General features: G+C 47.6%; 1 protein-coding gene across 1 annotated transcript in view; it reads right to left on the reverse strand.

Moving 5' to 3' along the window:
* Positions 1-19,301, reverse strand: part of SRD5A1 (steroid 5 alpha-reductase 1) — a 23,695-nt gene that overhangs the window by 329 nt on the left and 4,065 nt on the right. The window contains exons 2-5 of the mRNA XM_040630560.1: positions 11,299-11,465; positions 8,158-8,259; positions 6,111-6,261; positions 1-1,527 (exon numbers count right to left, since the gene is read on the reverse strand). The exon at positions 1-1,527 is cut by the window's left edge and continues 329 nt beyond it. Coding sequence (XP_040486494.1) covers positions 1,461-1,527; positions 6,111-6,261; positions 8,158-8,259; positions 11,299-11,465 — 487 coding nt within the window. The 3' untranslated portion in view covers positions 1-1,460. The remainder of the gene's footprint in view (positions 1,528-6,110; positions 6,262-8,157; positions 8,260-11,298; positions 11,466-19,301) is intronic.

Genomic DNA, 19,301 nt, shown 5'->3' on the forward strand with positions numbered 1-19,301 from the left:
GCATTCTGAGTGTCCCTGAGGAGATCCACAGTAATTATTGCTTCATGTTTTCAAGTAATTGGAAAATGGCCAGGAAAAGGAATGATGCTTATTTAATAACAAAATTTCTCTTAAAAAATGTGCTGTTTGCAGTTAAAATGAAGCATAGCTGCATCGGACAAGTTTTCTGTGAATTCTGAAACCACAAGAGACTCTAAAAATCACAAACCCCGAGAACACGGCTTCTACGTAAACCCTCGTGAGGGACACGGACCCTGGTTGGGAAGGCCAGCCAGGACAGGGTGCGGGGGGCCCGCTGGGTGCTCCGGACACCCCCCATCCCCTGCAGTGTCAGCGGGCCAGGGTGAACAGTCTGCTCCTGTCCCCGCTCCTGTGGTTTCCTGCGGTTTCCCCTCCACAGACGTGGCGTCCGCCCAAGCAGCACTGTCCCAGGCCCGGAGGGGAACTCCACCGTCTGTCTGTCCGAACTTGTGCAGTGGCCCAGAAATTTAAGAGCCTTCTAGTTCGAGATTTCTTTTAAATATCTGGCAATACCTGGTAAATTTTACGACTGCCATTTATCTCCATGGACCTGTCAAGGGCATCTAGAGCAAGAAATTCTGTTTCAAGATACTGTTTTGCAATATTGAGGGTACTTAAAAAACGTGCTTTCCAACATCCTAGTTCTACCCAAAAGGAAGAAAAAATCATCTTAAACCAGAGACTACCGATGCCTCTGGCAATCAGCATAAGGAGGCCCCCTGCCGCCCGGGGGCCTCTAAGAAGTCCGTTCAGTGGAAGACGGAGCCGCTTACCCCTTATAAGTACACCCAGCCCCCTGTCCTGCAGTGGAGTCACCTGGGGAGCCAGGCTGTAGAAAGTGCCAGACGCCTTTTGTCCAAGACTCAGCTGGGCCTCCTGTGTCTCCTTTCTGTGTCCCAAGTTCTCTGCCCCACAGCACCCACAGTGAGATCCCAGGCGTTTCCCTGGGGCTGTGGCCACACTGTGGGTGCCCCCGGGGGCCTCTCTGACCCAGCGAGATGAGAGGGACCATACAGGCAGTCCTGCCTTTATCAGGGGAGGGAGCAACAACACCTTTGGCCTTGAACTGCTGGCTGGAGTGGGTGGCATGAGGGGCGGCGACATGTTTCAGCCCACAGAGGCCACCAGAGGCGGCTTGTCATTCTCGTCTTGCACACACTTAGCTGTACGTAGTCAAAACAGGAGACTCCAGAAGCAGAGAAATGGTTTTTTCTCTGGAATGACCCAGAGTTCCAGGTTCTCGACCCGGTGTACAGCCTGATCCATCAACCCTCATCTCAGTCTGATTAGTCTGTTATTAGGTAGCTTACAGATTCATAGGAAACAATTGCTACGGCAAATCTTGAAAAAGATGAAGTAGCAGGAAAATGACAGAGACATAATTCATTTATATAATCATGAAATTCTTCAAGTCAAAGATCGTTCCACTGACAATGGACTTAAAACAAAAATGGGATTATAATTTTTCTGAACTTTGGATAATCTTCAAATTTCTCAAGGTACCACCTAAAATAAGACAAAAAAGGAACAGTAAGAAAAAGAAATAATTCTGTCGTTTAAATATTTAATGGATGCTGGCAAAAGGGACAACAGTTTTCATTATGCAGGAATATGGGGATTTTTAGGAGTAATACTAAAAACTTTGGCATTTCATATACATAGTGTGATTTTGTCTCTATGATGAATAATTAAATATATTTGATTCTAAAGCATGATTCATAAGCAGTAACGCATGTAATTCACTCAGGAGTGTCTCCAACGTCTTCTTCCTCTGGTGACTCCCCACGGCTTTCCAGCAGTCCCCAGGAGAGCTCCAGCTCCAGCCGCAGGATCTGTGGAACAGGCACCGGGCTGTGTGCCAGGGGGGCTCTCAGACAAATCTGGGAAGATGCGGTAGGGCCCAGCGCTCGGAACAAACACGCATTTTTGCTGTTGATATAAATGACATCAACAAGGCACCCCCATTCATTTTGGGGTAGTGGCCAGTTGGGGAGGGCGGCAGCTAAGGGGATGGAGTGAAAACTTAAAATAATTTGACAAGACAGAGAAATAGCCAGAAAACAAGGAGTTTTAGTCAGTACAAAAGATAAACAGATGAAAAGTCATTATGGGAAGCAACTCTGAGCTCATACAGGAGAATGTGTGCCGACAGCAACCTGACAGGGAGTGGGCAAACTCTGTCGGTTTCAGATGGCAGTGGGCAGACAGGGGACTGCAGCCCATCAGACCGCGGTGGGCACTTCCACATGCTGTCCTGCACCCTTGGGGAAGCCACGTGCTCAGGAGCTGGGCCGCCGGCCTCCGGATCAAGCGTCACTTCTGACATGATCCCTTTCTCTTCCAGATTGGGATGCACTGGGAGACCAGAGCGCCCATCTCAGGGTGGCCTCTTCAAAGCCTCAGTGGTTTCTCTGGCTCACAAACAGCTTCAGTGCCTCCACACTCGTCTCCTGGCAGTCCTACTCCTTCCGAGAGCTCGCAGTGCTGCCTGGAGAACAAGGAAGTCCTTCACAAACTTCTTCTGATAGGTCTTTCTCTTTTTAGCTCACGACGCCATCTGTCATCATGTCTTGAAGACGTATGGACTTCAACTTTCTAAGTGACATTACACATAATCTTTTATTTCAACAGAACCCCTTCTCCAAGGCTGTCCTAGATGGCCGGCCTCCACCTGCGGGAGTTTGGGGTGGACAAGCAGGCCCCTGCGCTCAAAGTACCGCTTCGCCGGGCACCACCGCAGTGTGTCCAAGCCAGCGTGGCTCCCGCATGTTAGCGCAATGCTCGAGGCTGGTGGGGAACAGAACAGTCTGAAAACATTCCTCTTTCCCATTCCTTGACATTTTGCCCTCAAACCACGGTATCTGTTAGCAACTTGGCCCAACTGCCCCAATGCTTCTGACCTAGAGCTTGATTATCAGTATGATTCTACATGAATTTAAATATTTCACATCCAATTATAGAAATAAACTCAGTGCAATAAAATACTCCTTTGAGAACATCATAATAAATCAAATACAGGGCTAGGAATAGCCCCATGGATTAATTAGCTGGTTTCACTGGATTATAAAAAAAAAAAAAAAAAAGGATAGCTTTTATTTTGTCCTCAGCTTGTAAATCCAACTTTCCTTTCCTTTCCTTTCCTTTCCTTTCCTTTCCTTTCCTTTCCTTTCCTTTCCTTTCCTTTCCTTCCCTTCCCTTCCCTTCCCTTCCCTTCCCCTTCCCCTTCCCCTTCCCCTTCCCCTTCCCCTTTCCCTTTCTTTTCTTTGACAGAGACAGCCAGCGAGAGAGGGAACACAAGCAGGGGGAGTGGGAGAGGAAGAAGCAGGCTCCCAGCGGAGGAGCATGATGTGGGGCTCGATCCCAGAACGCCGGGATCACGCCCTGAGCCGAAGGCAGACGCTTAACGACTGCGCCACCCGGCGCCCCAGTAAATCCAACATTTTGAACATACTTCCACTAAACTGAATTCATTAATTTTTCAGCAATTAAAATTGGTTTTGCACTGACATCAATATAAATAGCAAATGAATGAAAAAGAATCCTTTCAACTTGTGAAGCTTTAGGCAAAGAATACCTTTGGGTTTTTATTAACAGAGACTTTCATTCGGAAAATGAAATTATTTATTTCTATTCGTTTATATTTCCTACTCAAATGTTAAGAGAGATTTTTCCATTTTCATTTGAGAAAACAAAACATCTTTACCACTGGCTTGGCATGCTCTTGTTCAATCTTCCTCTGATGCAATTTCTTAAGATATCAGTATCATCTCATTTTTTTTCTATTATTAGAAACCAGGCAATATTCACTTTTTACTCTCTAATGTAACCAATGTGCAAGCAAAGCATGTTCCTCCAGAGGCCATGCCAGGGATGAGAAGGAGATCTCTGGGGGTCCCGCTAATTGGGTCTCCCCTTCCCCCCAGAGCTGATGAAGAGTCTGCGTGCCTGTGCTCAGAGAGTTTAAGTTGTAGTTACCAGCAGGAAATGCTGAGTGTGCAGGAAAGTGCCCCCACAGTCTGCAATCACCCTTGGCAAGGAGGAGGGGAGGAGGGGAGGAGGGAGGAGGGAGGAGGGGGGTGGGAGAAACGGAGGAAGGGAGTAGGGGTCCCCAGGACACAGGAGTGTTGGGCTGGGCCAAGATTCCCTGGTTGTTGTCATCACTGTTCTTTCTCTCTTTGCTCATGTCCGGGCAAATGCCTTGTAAGACAACCCAAGCTCCAAGCTCCAGGACAGGCTCCAGGACAGGCCGGCGTGGCGTCATCTGGCAGAGGAGGACAGGAACGCTCCAGAATTCTCACACACGTTGCCTTTCTCTTTCCTTGTGGCCCAGTGGATTTGGGATGGCTGAAAGGCGGGTGTCTTGGTTTCCTAGGGCTTCTGTAACAAAGGACCCCACGAGGTGCCAGCAGGGCCGTGCTGCCTCCCAAGCTCTCAGGGAGGATCCTGTCTGCCTTTCTCAGCCTCTGGCAGCCTCAGGAGTGTGTGACAGCGTCACCGCACTCTGCCTCCACGCATCACACGGCTGTCTTCGTGTGTGTGTGTCTTCACATGGCCTTCTCTTCCTTGTGCACACCTGTGCGATTTCCCTCCTTATGAAGTCAGCAGTCCCGCTGGATCAGGGACCCACTCACTCCAGGGTGACCTCACCCTAACTAATTACATCTGTGATGACCCCTGTTGCCAAATAAGTTCATTCGTGGGGTTAGGACAACATATTTTCCAGGGGGTGGGGAGAAGACATAATTCAATCCATCATAGCAAATCATTACGTTTTCTGTCACCTTTGATGCTGTCACCCCTTTCCCAAGCCTTCCTTGGTGTGAGCTTTTCCTACCTCCGTCCCCCTCCTCAGCTCTGGCATAGAGACCGGTCCCGGCTCTCAGATCCCCCACTATCTGGAGCACGGTGGAGCACCTCGAAACATGGAGGCCTGGAGGGTGCTTCTCCTCGGATCTCAATAACCCTCAGGCTTTTGGCATAATGTCAACAAATATTAGCCAAAGAGACCTTCCAGTTCTGCCCGTTCTCTTCGTTATCTCTGGAAATAACCGTCTGCATCTTTAAATACTGCGCTGCAAAGAAACCTATGGATTCCGACTCTAGAAATTCTGCACGCACTCCACTATGCCATGACATCAGTCCGTGCTTCTGGAGGCTTCTCTCTGCCCTGTTCCCAAGAGACGGCAGGCACTGTGGAGTCGGGACAATGCTCTGTGTCTACACATGCCTCCTAGGGCGTCAGGGGCTTTGAAGATCTTCATGAAATGTGTTTGGGGGAATGAAGCCAAGGAAGGGGGCAGAGCCCTTTCTAGCTCGGGGCGGGGGTGGGGGGGCAAAAGCGATCCACGGGGGCATCGGCGTGAGCTACCTGCGCCCTATTTCCACGATCACTGTGGCCTCAGGGGACGGCCCGAGATCTCTCCCTTCTGATAAGCCTGAGACTTTGCTCCCTGAGCCTCAGTCCCTTCATGCGTTGGACTGGGAGGGCGGTTCCCTAAGTGCACTTCAGCTATGACAGCCTTGGATTGGTTTTTATGAGTTTATATCGGTCACGAAGATCACAGGCCCTTTGGGGGATCTGATAAAGGCTGTGACCCCACAGCTTGGAAAACAATGTGATTTCGAGGGTGCACAGAGCCCGGGCGCTCGACAGCGACCACAGGTCTGCAGAGGTGCAGGGCGCTCGCATGCCGGAGCCATGGGAGGGCCAAGCCGGGCTTCCTCCACACATGTCGTGCCTCTGGGCCCGGTCGCAGGCACTCGGCCTTCCGCACTGCGGACTGCATGTTCCCGGCCAGACCATGAGTCCCTTGCCTGACCTTCCACTTGACCATCAGCTCCAGCAGCAAACGTTCAAAGGAACTCAGAGTCAGGTGGTGCCAATGATGACGCTGACGTGTACCTGACGATTCCCTAGAAAAGGTTCTCCTCTGGATGTCTGTGTGGTTTTGAACTTGGTTAGCTAATGCCAGGTATGCCCTGGGATTCGGCAGTTCAAACGAATGTGAACATTTCGAACACTGAACATGAGAATTGATATAACAAGGCCAGAGCACAAATTCAACATGTGAAAGTGTTTGAGAACTTACTGGTGATGCCGCTGGGCCCGGGTGAGTAAAATGCAGAAGGTGAAGAAAGCAAAGGCCCAGCCCTGGACGGACCAGCTGGCCAGGCCGTAGCCACACCACTCGACCACCTCCCCAAAGTAGTTGGCCGCTGTCACATATTCAAACAAGCCTCCTGCAAGGAAACACAGGCAAGGGGTGCACTTCCTACAAAACAATGCCCGGTAAAACACTGACCCACGAGACAGCTGTGGGCACTTACTTGGAGAACATAAACGCACTCTGGGAAACACGCCTGTTCCAGAATTGTAATCAATGAATCACACCCAACATTACTAGTTCCACGATTTCATACCAGATTGCTGGTAACTATATACCTACACTGTTCATCTGAATATAAACTGCGGCAGCTTTCATGTACTTTAGTATGTCACTTCTCTAGTCAATGAGTCACAAGGATAAAACCTAAGGACACACGGAGGCCACGAAATGACAGTTAAGGAACTAGCTTAATCAGATGGCCCTATGCAGAGCCCTGGACCCAAAATGGAAGAAAATAATAATTTTCGAGGGCAGACTTATTCATTCAGTCGTCCATTTTCACAGATCCTTCAAATCTACCTGAAAGGCCAGGCCCTGCTCTAGGCACTGGGAGTGCACCGTGGACACCACCACCCCCTGTTGGAACACTAACCCCCAGTGTAGCCCGCGAGGCAAGCATGGAGCCCAGCAGATGGTTGGGAGTGCTGTGGAGCAAAGCAGGTGAGAGGGGTCCAGAGGTCAGGCTGGGGGCAGAGGGAGGTCTGGTCGTGGCTGTGGCTGGGAAGGGGCCTCGCTGGCAGGTGAGGTTTCAGGCCGCAGTGGTTGGGACTGGGGCGCTCCAGGCAGCAAAGGCTCTGAGCTGGGACAGCAGAGTGGCATGCTCCAAGGACCACCTTCGGGCCACAGTTTAAACACCTGGGATTTATAGGGTTTTTTCTGTCATTTGTTTGTTGTGTTGCTTTTCCCCCTGTAGGGTTTCCAGGAAGATAAGGATTCCAAACTAAGCCCGGCCATGTGATTTCTAGTTCCACTGGCGTTTTAGTTTTACCTACTGAGTCTTAGAATATTTTTTAGTTTTAGAAGCTCCCTTGCTTTCTATCTTTTATCTATTTAGTCCTTTCTATAGTATATTACTCCTTTTCTAATTTCCCTTTTAATTATTTAATTATTTTATTTTAATTATTATATTTTATTATTTTAATTATTATATTGTTAATTATTTAATTTCTCATTTCCCTTTTAATTATTTAAACAATTAGGTATTCACTTTATGATGTGTTTCTATTAACTCTAAGATCTGAAATTTCGCAAGTTTAATTAGCTTTTACTTGAGGCACCATATGTCGTCATGGGTTTTGTGGCTCTTATTTTGTGGTGTGTGGTCTGCTAGGCTCTCCGAGGCCTGAGTTGAAGACAGACCTCTTTGGGGATCTGGGTTTGCGTGGGCCGGATGTGTGAGAGCACCCCCTCCTTAGGACCACACAGATCTTAACGCATGGCTTGAGGTTTTCGGACCGTCCACAGTTGGCGCACATGTGGGCTACAAACCGCACGAGGGCAGCTAGTGGTTGCGGACTCCCACGAGTTGGGTCCTAGACCCAAGCACTCGCCCAGCTTTTGCCCTCTGATGATTAGGACTTCCTTTCTCGACACTACACGGATCCATTTTAAAAGATTTTAAAAAAACGTACCCAACGTTTTTAACTGTTTTCAGACAGAGGACCAGTTGTCTATCCTGCTATTGCCAGAAATGAGGTATTGGGCACCCCTGTAAACTGTGAATTCTTCCTCATATTCTCTTTCTAAACAGATACAACTAGTTTCCTTTATGCTTAATAACCACTCAGCCAGAATCGGGTCTTTTATCATTCTAATAAACAGTAGTCATAGTGATTGCTGTCAGTAATCCTGACTCACAGGGCAAACTCCTGGCTACGGCTATGCGTTAGTTATCTGATCTGACAAAACCGAAACAGCAAGGCATCCTGCAGAGCAATCTGGATTTAAGCCTCCCGTTTTCAGTACATACCCCTTGGTATCTTATATCCAGTCTCCCCTGGCTTTCGGAGATTCCTCAGGATATGGTCTGAATGGATGTTTACCAGCATGCCTATTAACCACAAGCAGAAACCTACAGAAAAGACAATACAGAAGAGTATTTTGGTCAATAAACCGGGAAACTCCCAACGCCAAGCCTGAATGAACGGTATTACTGTAGTCCATCCTATTATCATTGAGCCACGTGAGCCACAACCGATAGGGAACATCATTGTAATAAATATCATGCTTCACTTAGAGAAGTGCTGCACGCGGGTCTGGGAAAGAGGCCTTTGTTCTTCTAATATCAATAAATTATGTCGTCCGTTCAGAATACTCCCATGTGACGACTGGCAGGCTCTGGAGTAGGACTTAGGACCCTGACCCGGGCTTCTTTCCAGGAAGAGGAGGCACCACGCTCTGTGGGTCCGCCCCGCAGGAACGCTGTGTAAGGCGTGGCCGAGCGCTCCACGGGACCACGAGAAGACGGGCCAGCTGCCCAGGGGCCCCTGCATCGTCACTCCTGCTAGCTCATCCCTGGTGCTTCTCTCTTCTTTCTTCAGCGCCTCGTTGACACAGGTCCATGTCCGTCCATGACTTCGCCTGCCACTCCCTTCCTGCTCTTCGCCAGCCCTGTTCCTGGGTCTGGCCCTCTGCCTCGGCTCCCGACAGAATCCCCAGGGGCTGGCTGCATGGCTCCCCAGACACTTCCTGTAGCAGATGTTGCCTCTGCCATCCCTAAAAGTCTTTGGAAGTTTTTCATCACTTAGAGGGAGACTTGTTAGTATCAGGCAAATTAATTCCAACAAGAAAAGGCAAGACATCCAAATAGTGTTTTATAAAAGGAATAACTTGATCTGATAAAAAGAGTTAATTCGATAGTCTTGTGGTCCAATGGTGCTGATTGGTGGCACCCGATTCCATATCGAGGAAACCTCCAAGTGGAATAACACTGTCATCACTGTGTCCTCGGTCAGCCAGCGGCATGGAACCCTCTTCCAGCTATGACAGGGACAGGGGATACATTCGGGTCCACAGCAAGAATCCTCCTGATTTCACCACTGTCGACAGTTTTCTTTGTAAATAGCTCCTGCCAAAGTTCGTGATGTGTTTTATAAGTCACTCACTAGATCCATAAATGTATAGTTGATTTGAGACCTATTTTGCATTTTGGTATGTCCCCTGTAGGTGATCTGGCCCCCAATGTGAGGTTCCAGAAAGAATCATGTTCTCAAAATGCCATGTTTTCCTTATTTCTTTTCTAGGAGACAAGCTCCCTTTATTGCCCAGATTGGTAAGAAAACTAGTATTTGTGCTCCTCTAAGCTAAACATTTAATTCTGTTTTTGGGGATCTTAAAGTTAAAATCTTTTAGATTAATGACTTTTACTGCTCTGAAAAGCTTTTTTGTTAGGAATTATTACTATTTGCGTAACTCTTCATGGTAAGTAGAATAAATGCAATTAATTATTCATGTTATTTTATATTAATCTCCTTACAAAAACTATAAACTCTATGAAATAAGTATAACAGAAAAGTAACCTAGTTTGTTTCCCTGTTGCCATTTTTTTTCATTTTTGATTCCTCCTGTTCACTTGTAGAGAGGTTGAGAGGTCTGTATAAAATTTAGTGGTGTTTTTAATGTTAGACCACCTTCAAAGACACTTGCAGGTGATGTGGTCTATCTGCCGAGCTACTTCTAATCACATTTAAATTCACATTCACATCAAACTCACAAAGGATTCTTTGCTTTGTCGTTGTTCATCAAACATACCCAAACAATTCATCATAGAAATGATTTGTGGGGGAATCTCAAATGAACAGGTAAGGCTTACATCCTTTAGTTAACAATCCCCTTCCCCTTGCCCCCAGCCACCTGCTCTCTGGTGCTCAGGTCATGGACCCTAGGTCACGGACCAATAGAGAACCAGCACGGCGGCTCTGCTATTTTCTCAGTGCAGACCTTGGGCTGCATGTTTAGCCATCGGTCTCCCTTGCTCGTGTCAAAGGTCCCTAATTTCTGTCCTCTCAGGAACTTGGGGTTGCAGAAAGCATGTGCGGGGCTCCTGGCAGAGAACGAGGCCTTCTCTGTAGGGCCCCTGCAGCCTGCTTTCTCCTCCTGCTGGCAGGGGCATAAGAAAATCAGGTAGTCAAAAAGCGGGTAAGTCAAGAAGGTTTTGGGGGGGGGCACTGCACCAACAAAATCACTTGGGTCTGGAGTCTGGTGGAGGCGGGCTCTGGGGAGCTGCCAAGGCCCGTGGGGACTCTCACCCATCCCCCACCTGGTGGCTGCGGGGGCACGTGCCCTGCTGCCACGGCGCCCCGGTATGACACGTGAGGACATGGCCTTGGAAACGGAATTTTAATTCACAGAAAAAAATATGACTGAGAAATGGGAACGCGCGTTGTCAACAACAGAGTACTCCTCCTGCGTCAGGCTCTCCATGGTCATGTGCTCGCACATAGAGAGATGCCAAATGAAATGGGAGGCCATGTTAGGGTGCTAAAGCCAAGAGCTAGAGGACCCTCCGAAACTTAGAAGAAACTTCCTCAACAAGAGCCTCAAGGTGATGTATTTTTTGACACTCTTCCATATTACTTTTGACTGCTTATGTTTTATTTTAATTTTTGCTCAGAACTCACAAGGCTCTAATTAGAACTCAAAAATGATAAAGATTTTAAAAAATCAAAAACTTTACACACGTAAAAGCTTATTCAAATTAGAATAATCAGGAAACTCTACCTGCCTTGTTGGAAGGTGACCCAGTAGGCCTTTTTCTCATCTTCCAGAGGGAACCGTGGGAGGCTTAGATTACACGGCCAGCCAGTGATGGAGTTCCTCAACCTTCATCTGCTGCTCACTCTGCTGGAGCCTGTTGCTATTTTTAGGTCTGCTTTAGGAACAAGTATTTATGCTTTCTGTGCCAACTTGGCAATGGTGCCGGGCACCTGCATCATCTGCTGCTGCTGGGGCCACCTGCCTCTCTGGTGCTCAGGTCATGGACCCTAGGTCATGGACCATCATAGACTCCTGTCTCTCTCAAGGGTGTGGGCTTTCTAACCAGGAACTGTGGGAACATGAAAACCCACGTTCTGATGAAAATGACGGAGTGCATCCCTGGGGGGACACTTACCTACTAGAAATCGGGGATCCGTGACCCAGTCGTCAGCATACACAGCGTGCTGGCTCAAGTATCTGCTTTGCAAGTAGCCATTATAGACACAGAACATGGATGCCAAAACAAATGTAGGTAAGGGCACCGGCTTTCCTCCTCGGATCAGGAATGGGAAAATCAAGGACCTTAGGAAACATGAAACAGAAACACATTTAAATAAACACAGACCAATGATAAGGAATCTCATTTCTGCAATTCTATTTCATGTCTTGGGTTCTTAATCTTGTTTCCTTGTCCAGAAGTCATTCTCAGTAATGCTCATACTGATATACTCTGTTCAAAGCAGAATTTCTAGATAAAGAATTAACCATGTTTCAGTAATGTTCACCACAGTGCACAAACTCAGGATTTTTTTTTTAAAGATTTTATTTATTTATTGGACAGAGAGAGACACAGCGAGAGAGGGAACACCAGCAGGGGGGGGGAGAGGGAGAAGCAGACTTCCTGCTGAGCAGGGACCCTGAGATCATGACCTGAGCTGAAGGCAGATGCTTAATGACTGAGCCACCCAGGTGCCCCCAAACTCAGGATTCTAATTATACTGAACGTGAGACAGACACACAGAGAGAAAACTAAAGGCTTCAAAAAGCTCAACATTTGCATTAGCCTCCCTCGCTCTCCTCTGAGCAACGCGACTCGGGGGTCACCATGATGCCATCCTCAGGACGGTGGCGGTATTTGCTGACCACTCACCACCCAACTCATGGCACCTGGAGGCACCCGCACAGGACACCATGACACACAAGGGACAGAGCACGAGATGGACTTAGAGTGGGTAAGCCATCTGCTCACGGTCATAGAACTAGTGAGTGGCTGAGCTTCAGTGTAAACCTGGGTAGCTCAAGGGTAACATTTTTCTGTTTCGCCACACTAGTGAACGGTTAGGGAGAGAAAATAGAAGGACAAGAAAGCGGACCCTTATGAAGAAAAGAGGATGCAATATCATACTCTGAATTTCCTCTGTAAAATCAGTATGTAATATGCTGAGAGAGGGCTATCGCTACATAGCCTATGGACCTTAAGGAGATAGTAAGGAACTACCGTCTACAGCTTCATGCCAATAAATGTGACCATCTGGACAATACAAACAAAATCCTTAAAAGACGCAGGTGACCAAAACTGACCCAAGAAGAAATTGACAACTCGAATAGTCCTCTATGAATGAAAGAAATTGAAGTGACTTGTGAAGTTCTAGAAAAGGCCCAACTTTTGGGGGACGGGACCAGCTGCACAGAGACACAGGGACATTTCAGGGGATCCAACTGCTCTGTATCTTGATTGTAGTGACGATTACATGCTGTATGCAATCATCAAAATTGACCAAACCACACACTTAAAATGAGTGAATTTTATCCTACATAATTTATATCTTAAAATGGGGAAAACATAAAAGCTTATTATTTGTTTCCATTCTGGCCATCTGCTCCAGGGCGAAAACAGAGCTGATTCTTAGCAGCAGCAGTAACAGCCTGATAGCACAACGCTGGCTATGTGTTCTCGAGGTATTCTCTTGCGACATGCTCACGCAGATCCTGGGGAGAACATTTCTGTGATCAAAGGCAGTCTTCAACCTTCTCATCTTGTTCAGGCCAGCTCCCCCCGAAGCAGAATTCATATGGGTTTAGGGCAAAGCACTAGTTGGATGTAAGCATGGGTCTGGCCATGATGTCATCAGTGAGGTTAGTTGTTTGCCTGGAAACCAGTGTTGAGAAGCACCTCAAAAAGAACAGGGAATCTCAGCCATTTCTCTCTGCATTGTGGAAGCATGGTTCACACCTGAGCAGAGTTGGGACAGTGAGCTGGCGTCTAGGATGCAGGCCCACTGCAAACGTCTGTACTGCACTGGGTGGATTTGGTTTTGACTGGGGTAACTGTGTGTGTCTTGGACCATTGGGTGCCTTTAAAAACATTAAATAAGATTTTGACTTGCTGCGCCCCGGTATTGTGGTTATGGTGCTTTTTCCCCATCCTGTTCCTTGGCCAGGAAAGCCAGAAGCAAACAATCAATGCAGAAGACAAAACAGTTCTCACTGTCTCCCTTAGCATCGAGGATGCAGCCCCGTGGCTACAGTCGGCTTAGGGGACTAATTCTCTAGCCAGGGGAACACAGAAAAGGGCCAGAGGATGAGGAATTGAGAGAAAACGTCCCTGGGAGTTGTGGTCTCAGGGAATTTTCCAGAGGGCAAACTATAGGACAAAGCCGACAAAATGATAGAATTTCGAGTTTGAAGACCTACGTACAAAAGAGCAGGAAGCAAGAACCATGAGAGATGCCAAGGCTGGACTTGGTTAGAAAGAAGCCTGTGAAAACGTGGAGTGCTCAGCTCCCGAGAGCCTGAAACTGGTGACCTGAACAAAACCCACGTAAATTCAACGCAGGGTAATAGGGACACAGGGTCAAAAAGGGGAAAGAACAAAGTGTGGAAGGCTGAAACATACAGAATCGATACTAAAGGATAATGACGTGGGAAGACTTCCGGGCGAGATGTCACAAATGTCTACATTATTGATGAGCAAAGTGTTATAGAAGCAAAGCCGAGCGAACAGTTTGCAGATGTGGTAGACACTGCTCTCCGGAATATGCAAAAAAAGTTAAAGACTTTCCAAGTGAGAATCGTGCACAGCCAAACTGATTTGTTTCTCCTCATTCAGTTTCAAGTTCAGGGCTGAAATGTGAACAACTGGCAAACGGGCTGGCACCTTATGCAGGTGAAACCCAAACCTGTCTTGTGTTGTATTCACATCCCCCTCCTCATCTGTCACGAATGTCCCTTCCATGCCCGTGATAGCAACAGGAGTCTGGACTAGGTGTCAGCAAATACAGCCTCTGGCCCAATTCCAGCTCACCATCTGTTTTCATACAGCCTGTGAATTAAGAATGGCTTTTACCTTTTCAAATGGTAGGGGGAGAAAAGTCAAAAGGATATTTCATGACACGTGAGAATTATGTGACATGCCAATTTCTGCGTCCACAGAGTAGCATTGCAACACGGCCCCAGTCACTTGTTTGCATACGTTCTGTGGCTGCTCCAGAGCTCCCACAGAGCTGGGCAGGTGTGACCCGGCGTGTAATATGGTGGTCTCATCTGTCTGCGTCCCTGTGTGGGGCATGCACGTCAGCGGGAAGCAGCATTCTGAGGGCATGTCGCTGTACCACGCATCTCACTTTATTCTCTCATCAGTGCCTCCCTGTCCCGTGAAGACAGGGAAAGTGGTCCGGAGACCCAGTGGAGTGTGGCTCACTTTGTTACCACATCAGATGGCACGGCAGTCTCTGCGGTACAAGGACATCTTGGCCGTGTCAGAAGACCACACTAGAGGTTGGCATTCACAGACTAAGCGGTCCTTGCGACATCATCCCCAACTCACAGGAGAGCAACAGTCAGAAAAAATCAAGAACTTAAAACAGAATCTAGTTACAGAGTTTTACAAAAGGAAGGAAAACAGGGCTACGACCACTGGAAGTTACCAGGTGCCACCTTTTGTTATCAAGCAAGGAGAGTCGCACGCCCACGGTGAGCTCACTGACTGCAGCAAAGAGACACAGCCAGATGATAGAAACTTGGTGAACACAGCGAGCCTTTCGGTGAGGATGTCAGAATGGAGAAGTCAGGATGCCAGAAGTGAGGTCAGCAATAAGTTAAAAAGCAAGGTCAAAATCTGAGTGAGCAGTCTTGTGGGCTCCTGGGGGCTCACGGATGCTGACATGGCTCAGTGGTGGGAGCCTGGGCTGAGTTCTGAGTGACCGAGGAGGAATCAGGCTCTAAATGGTCCTCATGCAACAACCAATGGTGACAGGATGTGCACAGAAGTTGAGGAAACACTAATTCAGTACAATTTGAGGTGAGATCTGCTAAGATGTTGTAAATGCTGGAGTTTTGTAAAAACAAACATGGGACAGACTTCAAAGCTTGTGAAAATGTAAGGTGTTTAAAGCTATTCTCTGTATCAGGAGGTACTTTGCCAAAATAAAACCAAACCAAACCAAAATCAAATCTATTATTGCATGTGATTGAACCAATCGTGTTAACAGTGAACTTGACCTTCTGTCCATGGACTTAACCGCTGTTCTGAGTTCATCAGGCTCCCTGCTCAGCGGGACAGTCTGCTTCTCCCTCTGCCCCTCTCTCCTCCCTGCTTGTGCTCTCTCTCTCTCAAATAAATTTTAAAAATCTTAAAAAGAGAGAGAGAAAATCTCATTGCCCATCAATCAGCATTAAGGGGTGAACACTTGCCATGGATATTGATTATGGGGAAAGCTAACTCTGAAGCCCAATTAAGTGAATGTTATCCCCAACAAATAAAGAGTTCTCCTCTTCGTGTTCCACCTGTTACAGAAATTAAGGTACTAGAACTGCATTTTCTCAATAGAAATCTCCATGAAGTCTCTTTTGCAGCATCCCTTATTTTGTCTCTTGGCCCACAAAGCTTAAAAAAAAGCACTTTATGGCCGTTTTCAAAAAGTTTTGACCCTTGACATAGATTAAAATAGGAGTTACACTGCGGAAACCTTACTGTGACTTTCTTAGCCAATGCTCTCGCTCAAGGCCCCAGGACTTGGATTGCAGGCAGCCTCTTTGGTCTGGGGTCCACCTGGCCTGTGAGATGGGGTCTGTGCATCTGGGTCCTCAGGTGCACAACGGGACAGAGAGTTGCACTGATTCACTCCAGGGTGTGCCCTGGGGGAGCCTGGAAAACACATGCCTAGAGGACCCGGGAGAAGATTCACTTTTCTGTGGTCTCACATGAACATCAGAAGCACGGCAAGGACTGGGAACAGGGATTTAGAAAGGTTGATGCAGATCTCTTCTTTTCCTCTCTTATCTCTACCCTTGAAGGGATAGCAGTGTCCCTGACGTCCACAGGCCTGGCCATAAAATCACTGAGGTCAGGAGAACAAGCTGGCTCAGGCAATGCCACCTATGCCTTTAGACCTTGGGGACGGGGCAACATCCTCCTCCCGCAGCCTCTCCTTCCCCACAGGCTGAGTTCACCGATGTGGACCAAGCACTCCCGGCTCTGGGGTCTTCAGCAAGCCAGATGGTGATGCAACGCGCCTTCCAGAGGGGAGCACTCTGCTCCCTCTTGCTGTTTTTGGGATTGTCTTTTTCTTTTTAGATTATTTCCTTCCGCTCTACTTCTTTTCCTTGGAAGTCCATGCAGCACATCAAGGGTTTCAAAGGAAAGGGTTTCCTTTGGATTGGGCCAATTAGGAACCAAAATGGGGCAGGGGGGCTTCTGCGCATGACTTTTATCTGAGCCTTCATCTAGACACTAGAGGGACAAGGGCAAACCAAGGGTTGCAATGAACCCCAGGCTGTTTATCATGGTGAAGGATCCATTTCAAGACGTTGAGGCCAGGCTCTGTGAGGAAGGTCGACATGGCTGCTGGACCCACAAAGCACTTGTCCCGATTCGGTGCTGGGGCCCAGGCCATCTCAGTTCTGACGGGCATGGGCATTCCAAAGCCCTTCTCACATGGTGTCTCTCTACTGATGAGCACCCTTCCACATAGGAATTGTGGGAAACAGATACTAGCTCTCTTTGAGAAAACATATGAAGTCAGAAGTTGAAAATCCCTTAATGTGGAAATCATCTGTAAGATAAATCGTGAAGAGCTTGCACTTAAAAGTGCCTTATTTAGGTAATGTGTTATATAAATCTATGCTCTGTTCTGATAATGAGCTAAAGGACAAAACTGTCGGGTCCCAGGGAGCTACAAAGAGATTCTGTTTTCTACCTCATCAGATGGAGTGTGGGATTGAATTTGACACTTTGTTTTCTACCACGTTACAATATTCCTTTTTTTCCCCCTTCTGTTCCACCTAAAGAAACAGTACTTACTTTTCATCAAGTTGTTATTACCATGGAAACTATTATCCATGGAAAATCTCTGGGGCTGTGAGACAACGGGGATGGCAGGACACGTTTGACGAGGGATTGAACTAGGAGCTTTCAGAACCTGAACGTTTGTAGACCTCTGATGGCCGGGCAGCCTGCTGTCTGCCTCCTGCATGGGTGAGTTTCTAAGCTTGGAGAGAGCTAAGTGTTTCTCGCAGTTCCTGATGCAGTGTGTCTAATAACTCCTAATCCCACACAACATGCCTTTTTTTTTTTCCACACTTCACAACTGTTACTATTAACTTATGTAACGGATTGGGGCCCGGAGGCCCAGAGCAGGGTGGTGACTTGTGTGATGAACGTAGAGACTCAGAAGTGGCAGCTCCAAGGCCACGTCCCCTGCCCAGGTGTTCTCCCAACAAACTATAAGGATAACATCCAGTTACTTTGCAATGAGAAACTGGGTATTCATTCAACAAATGATTTGACTCTCAAAATAAAAGCAATTGGAAATTGGGTCCCAGGTACAATGAAACATCCGATTTGGTGATTTGGCAGCAAACCTAACAGAATCATTTTTAAATACTTAAAACTGAAAGTGGTTGTTATAATTTTAACAACTATATTACTTTTTCTCAACAATTTGACATCTTTGAAATCTACAGCACTTCCAAGATGTGGGTCAGTTCCTGCTAATTTCCTCCCTTTTTTTTTTTAAAGATTTTATTTATTTACTTGACAGAGAGAGAGACAGCCAGCGAGAGAGGGAACACAAGCAGGGGGAGTGGGAGAGGAAGAAGCAGGCTCCCAGGAGAGGAGCCCGACGTGGGGCTTGCTCGATCCCAGAACACTGGGATCACGCCCTGAGCCGAAGGCAGACGCCTAACGACTGAACCACCCAGGCGCCCCTAATTTCTTCCCTTCTGTAATGCTCTTTTGCAATGAAAGGCACAGATACCTCATAAAGCCACACACTTAAATAAGCTCTCTGTGCTTTTAAGGCAAGGTTACGAATGCAATGAATATTTCACTACCTGTCATTCTATACTTTTGAATAAAAGTTTTTTTTTTTTTAATTATTTGAATCCACAAGGCAAGGGCCAAGGGTTTAGTGTATCCTTCATCTTCTCCAGTTCCCTGACGTATTTTAATATTACACGTGCCACACAGCACATTTAAAAGAGAGACTAGGGCCAGTTTCTCCCCACAGGGCCACCACTAGAAGAGAGCAGGAAAAACGAGGAATCCATGCAGGTATGATTCTTTGAGGATCACCATCAGGGGTAACAACAGACTCGAGACCCTGCAAGCTCAGGGATCTGGCTGAGCACCGACCTTGGGGAAGGTGTTAGAAAGACGAGGCCTTGTGGGCATGAAATTCTACACTCTGGGAGCCATTCAGCACTCTCCTTCTGCCTCATGGTAAAGGTGGTCCCTGGGCCCTCAGTGGTAATCGGCACCATGTGCTCAAGTGGGACTTCGAAACAACTGCTAAATGGACAAGCGAACGAATAAGCCCAGTGACTCATTTGCTAACGCACCTAGTGGCAAGAGAAAATTCATGAGCAAAGGCAGCTTGAGCTCTGTGCATATTGGAAAAAACCTGCGTGGCAGGAGAGAAAGCGGTGGAACAGGGAGTCCGACTGCAGTTTAGGGCCCATTAGGAGGGCCTCTGACAGATGCAGAGCCGCTCTGCACTGATACTGGGGACCACAGGAAACCACTGCCCACGGCTAGCGTGCACGCGCCTGTGGGAGGTCAGACGCTGCTCCACACATTAGCAAAACCAAGGGTGGTGTGAGAAGACACTGCCCAAGCCCTCCAGGACTCAGAAGCCCTGTGATCAGCATGAGACACCTCAGTGCAAACAGGTTTCAGGCAAACACTGTAACCGTCAAGGGCTGTGGGAAGACTATGCTGTTTGTCATGGATAACGAATGTTCCTACAAGTGTCCTTCGCCACCCACGGGACTCTAGGATGTTCTTTCGCATAGCTATCCCCTCTTCCCTTCCAGCACGGCCTTCCCTTCTTTCTCGGACTCTTCAGCCAGAAAGGTCCTATAGATGTTTCTGTCTTGCATTCCTGCACTCCTTAAGGGAGTATCTTTTTTTTTTTTTTT

This window comes from Ursus maritimus, unplaced genomic scaffold, assembly GCF_017311325.1.
Source record: "Ursus maritimus isolate PB19 unplaced genomic scaffold, ASM1731132v1 scaffold_15, whole genome shotgun sequence".
NCBI lineage: Eukaryota > Metazoa > Chordata > Mammalia > Carnivora > Ursidae > Ursus > Ursus maritimus.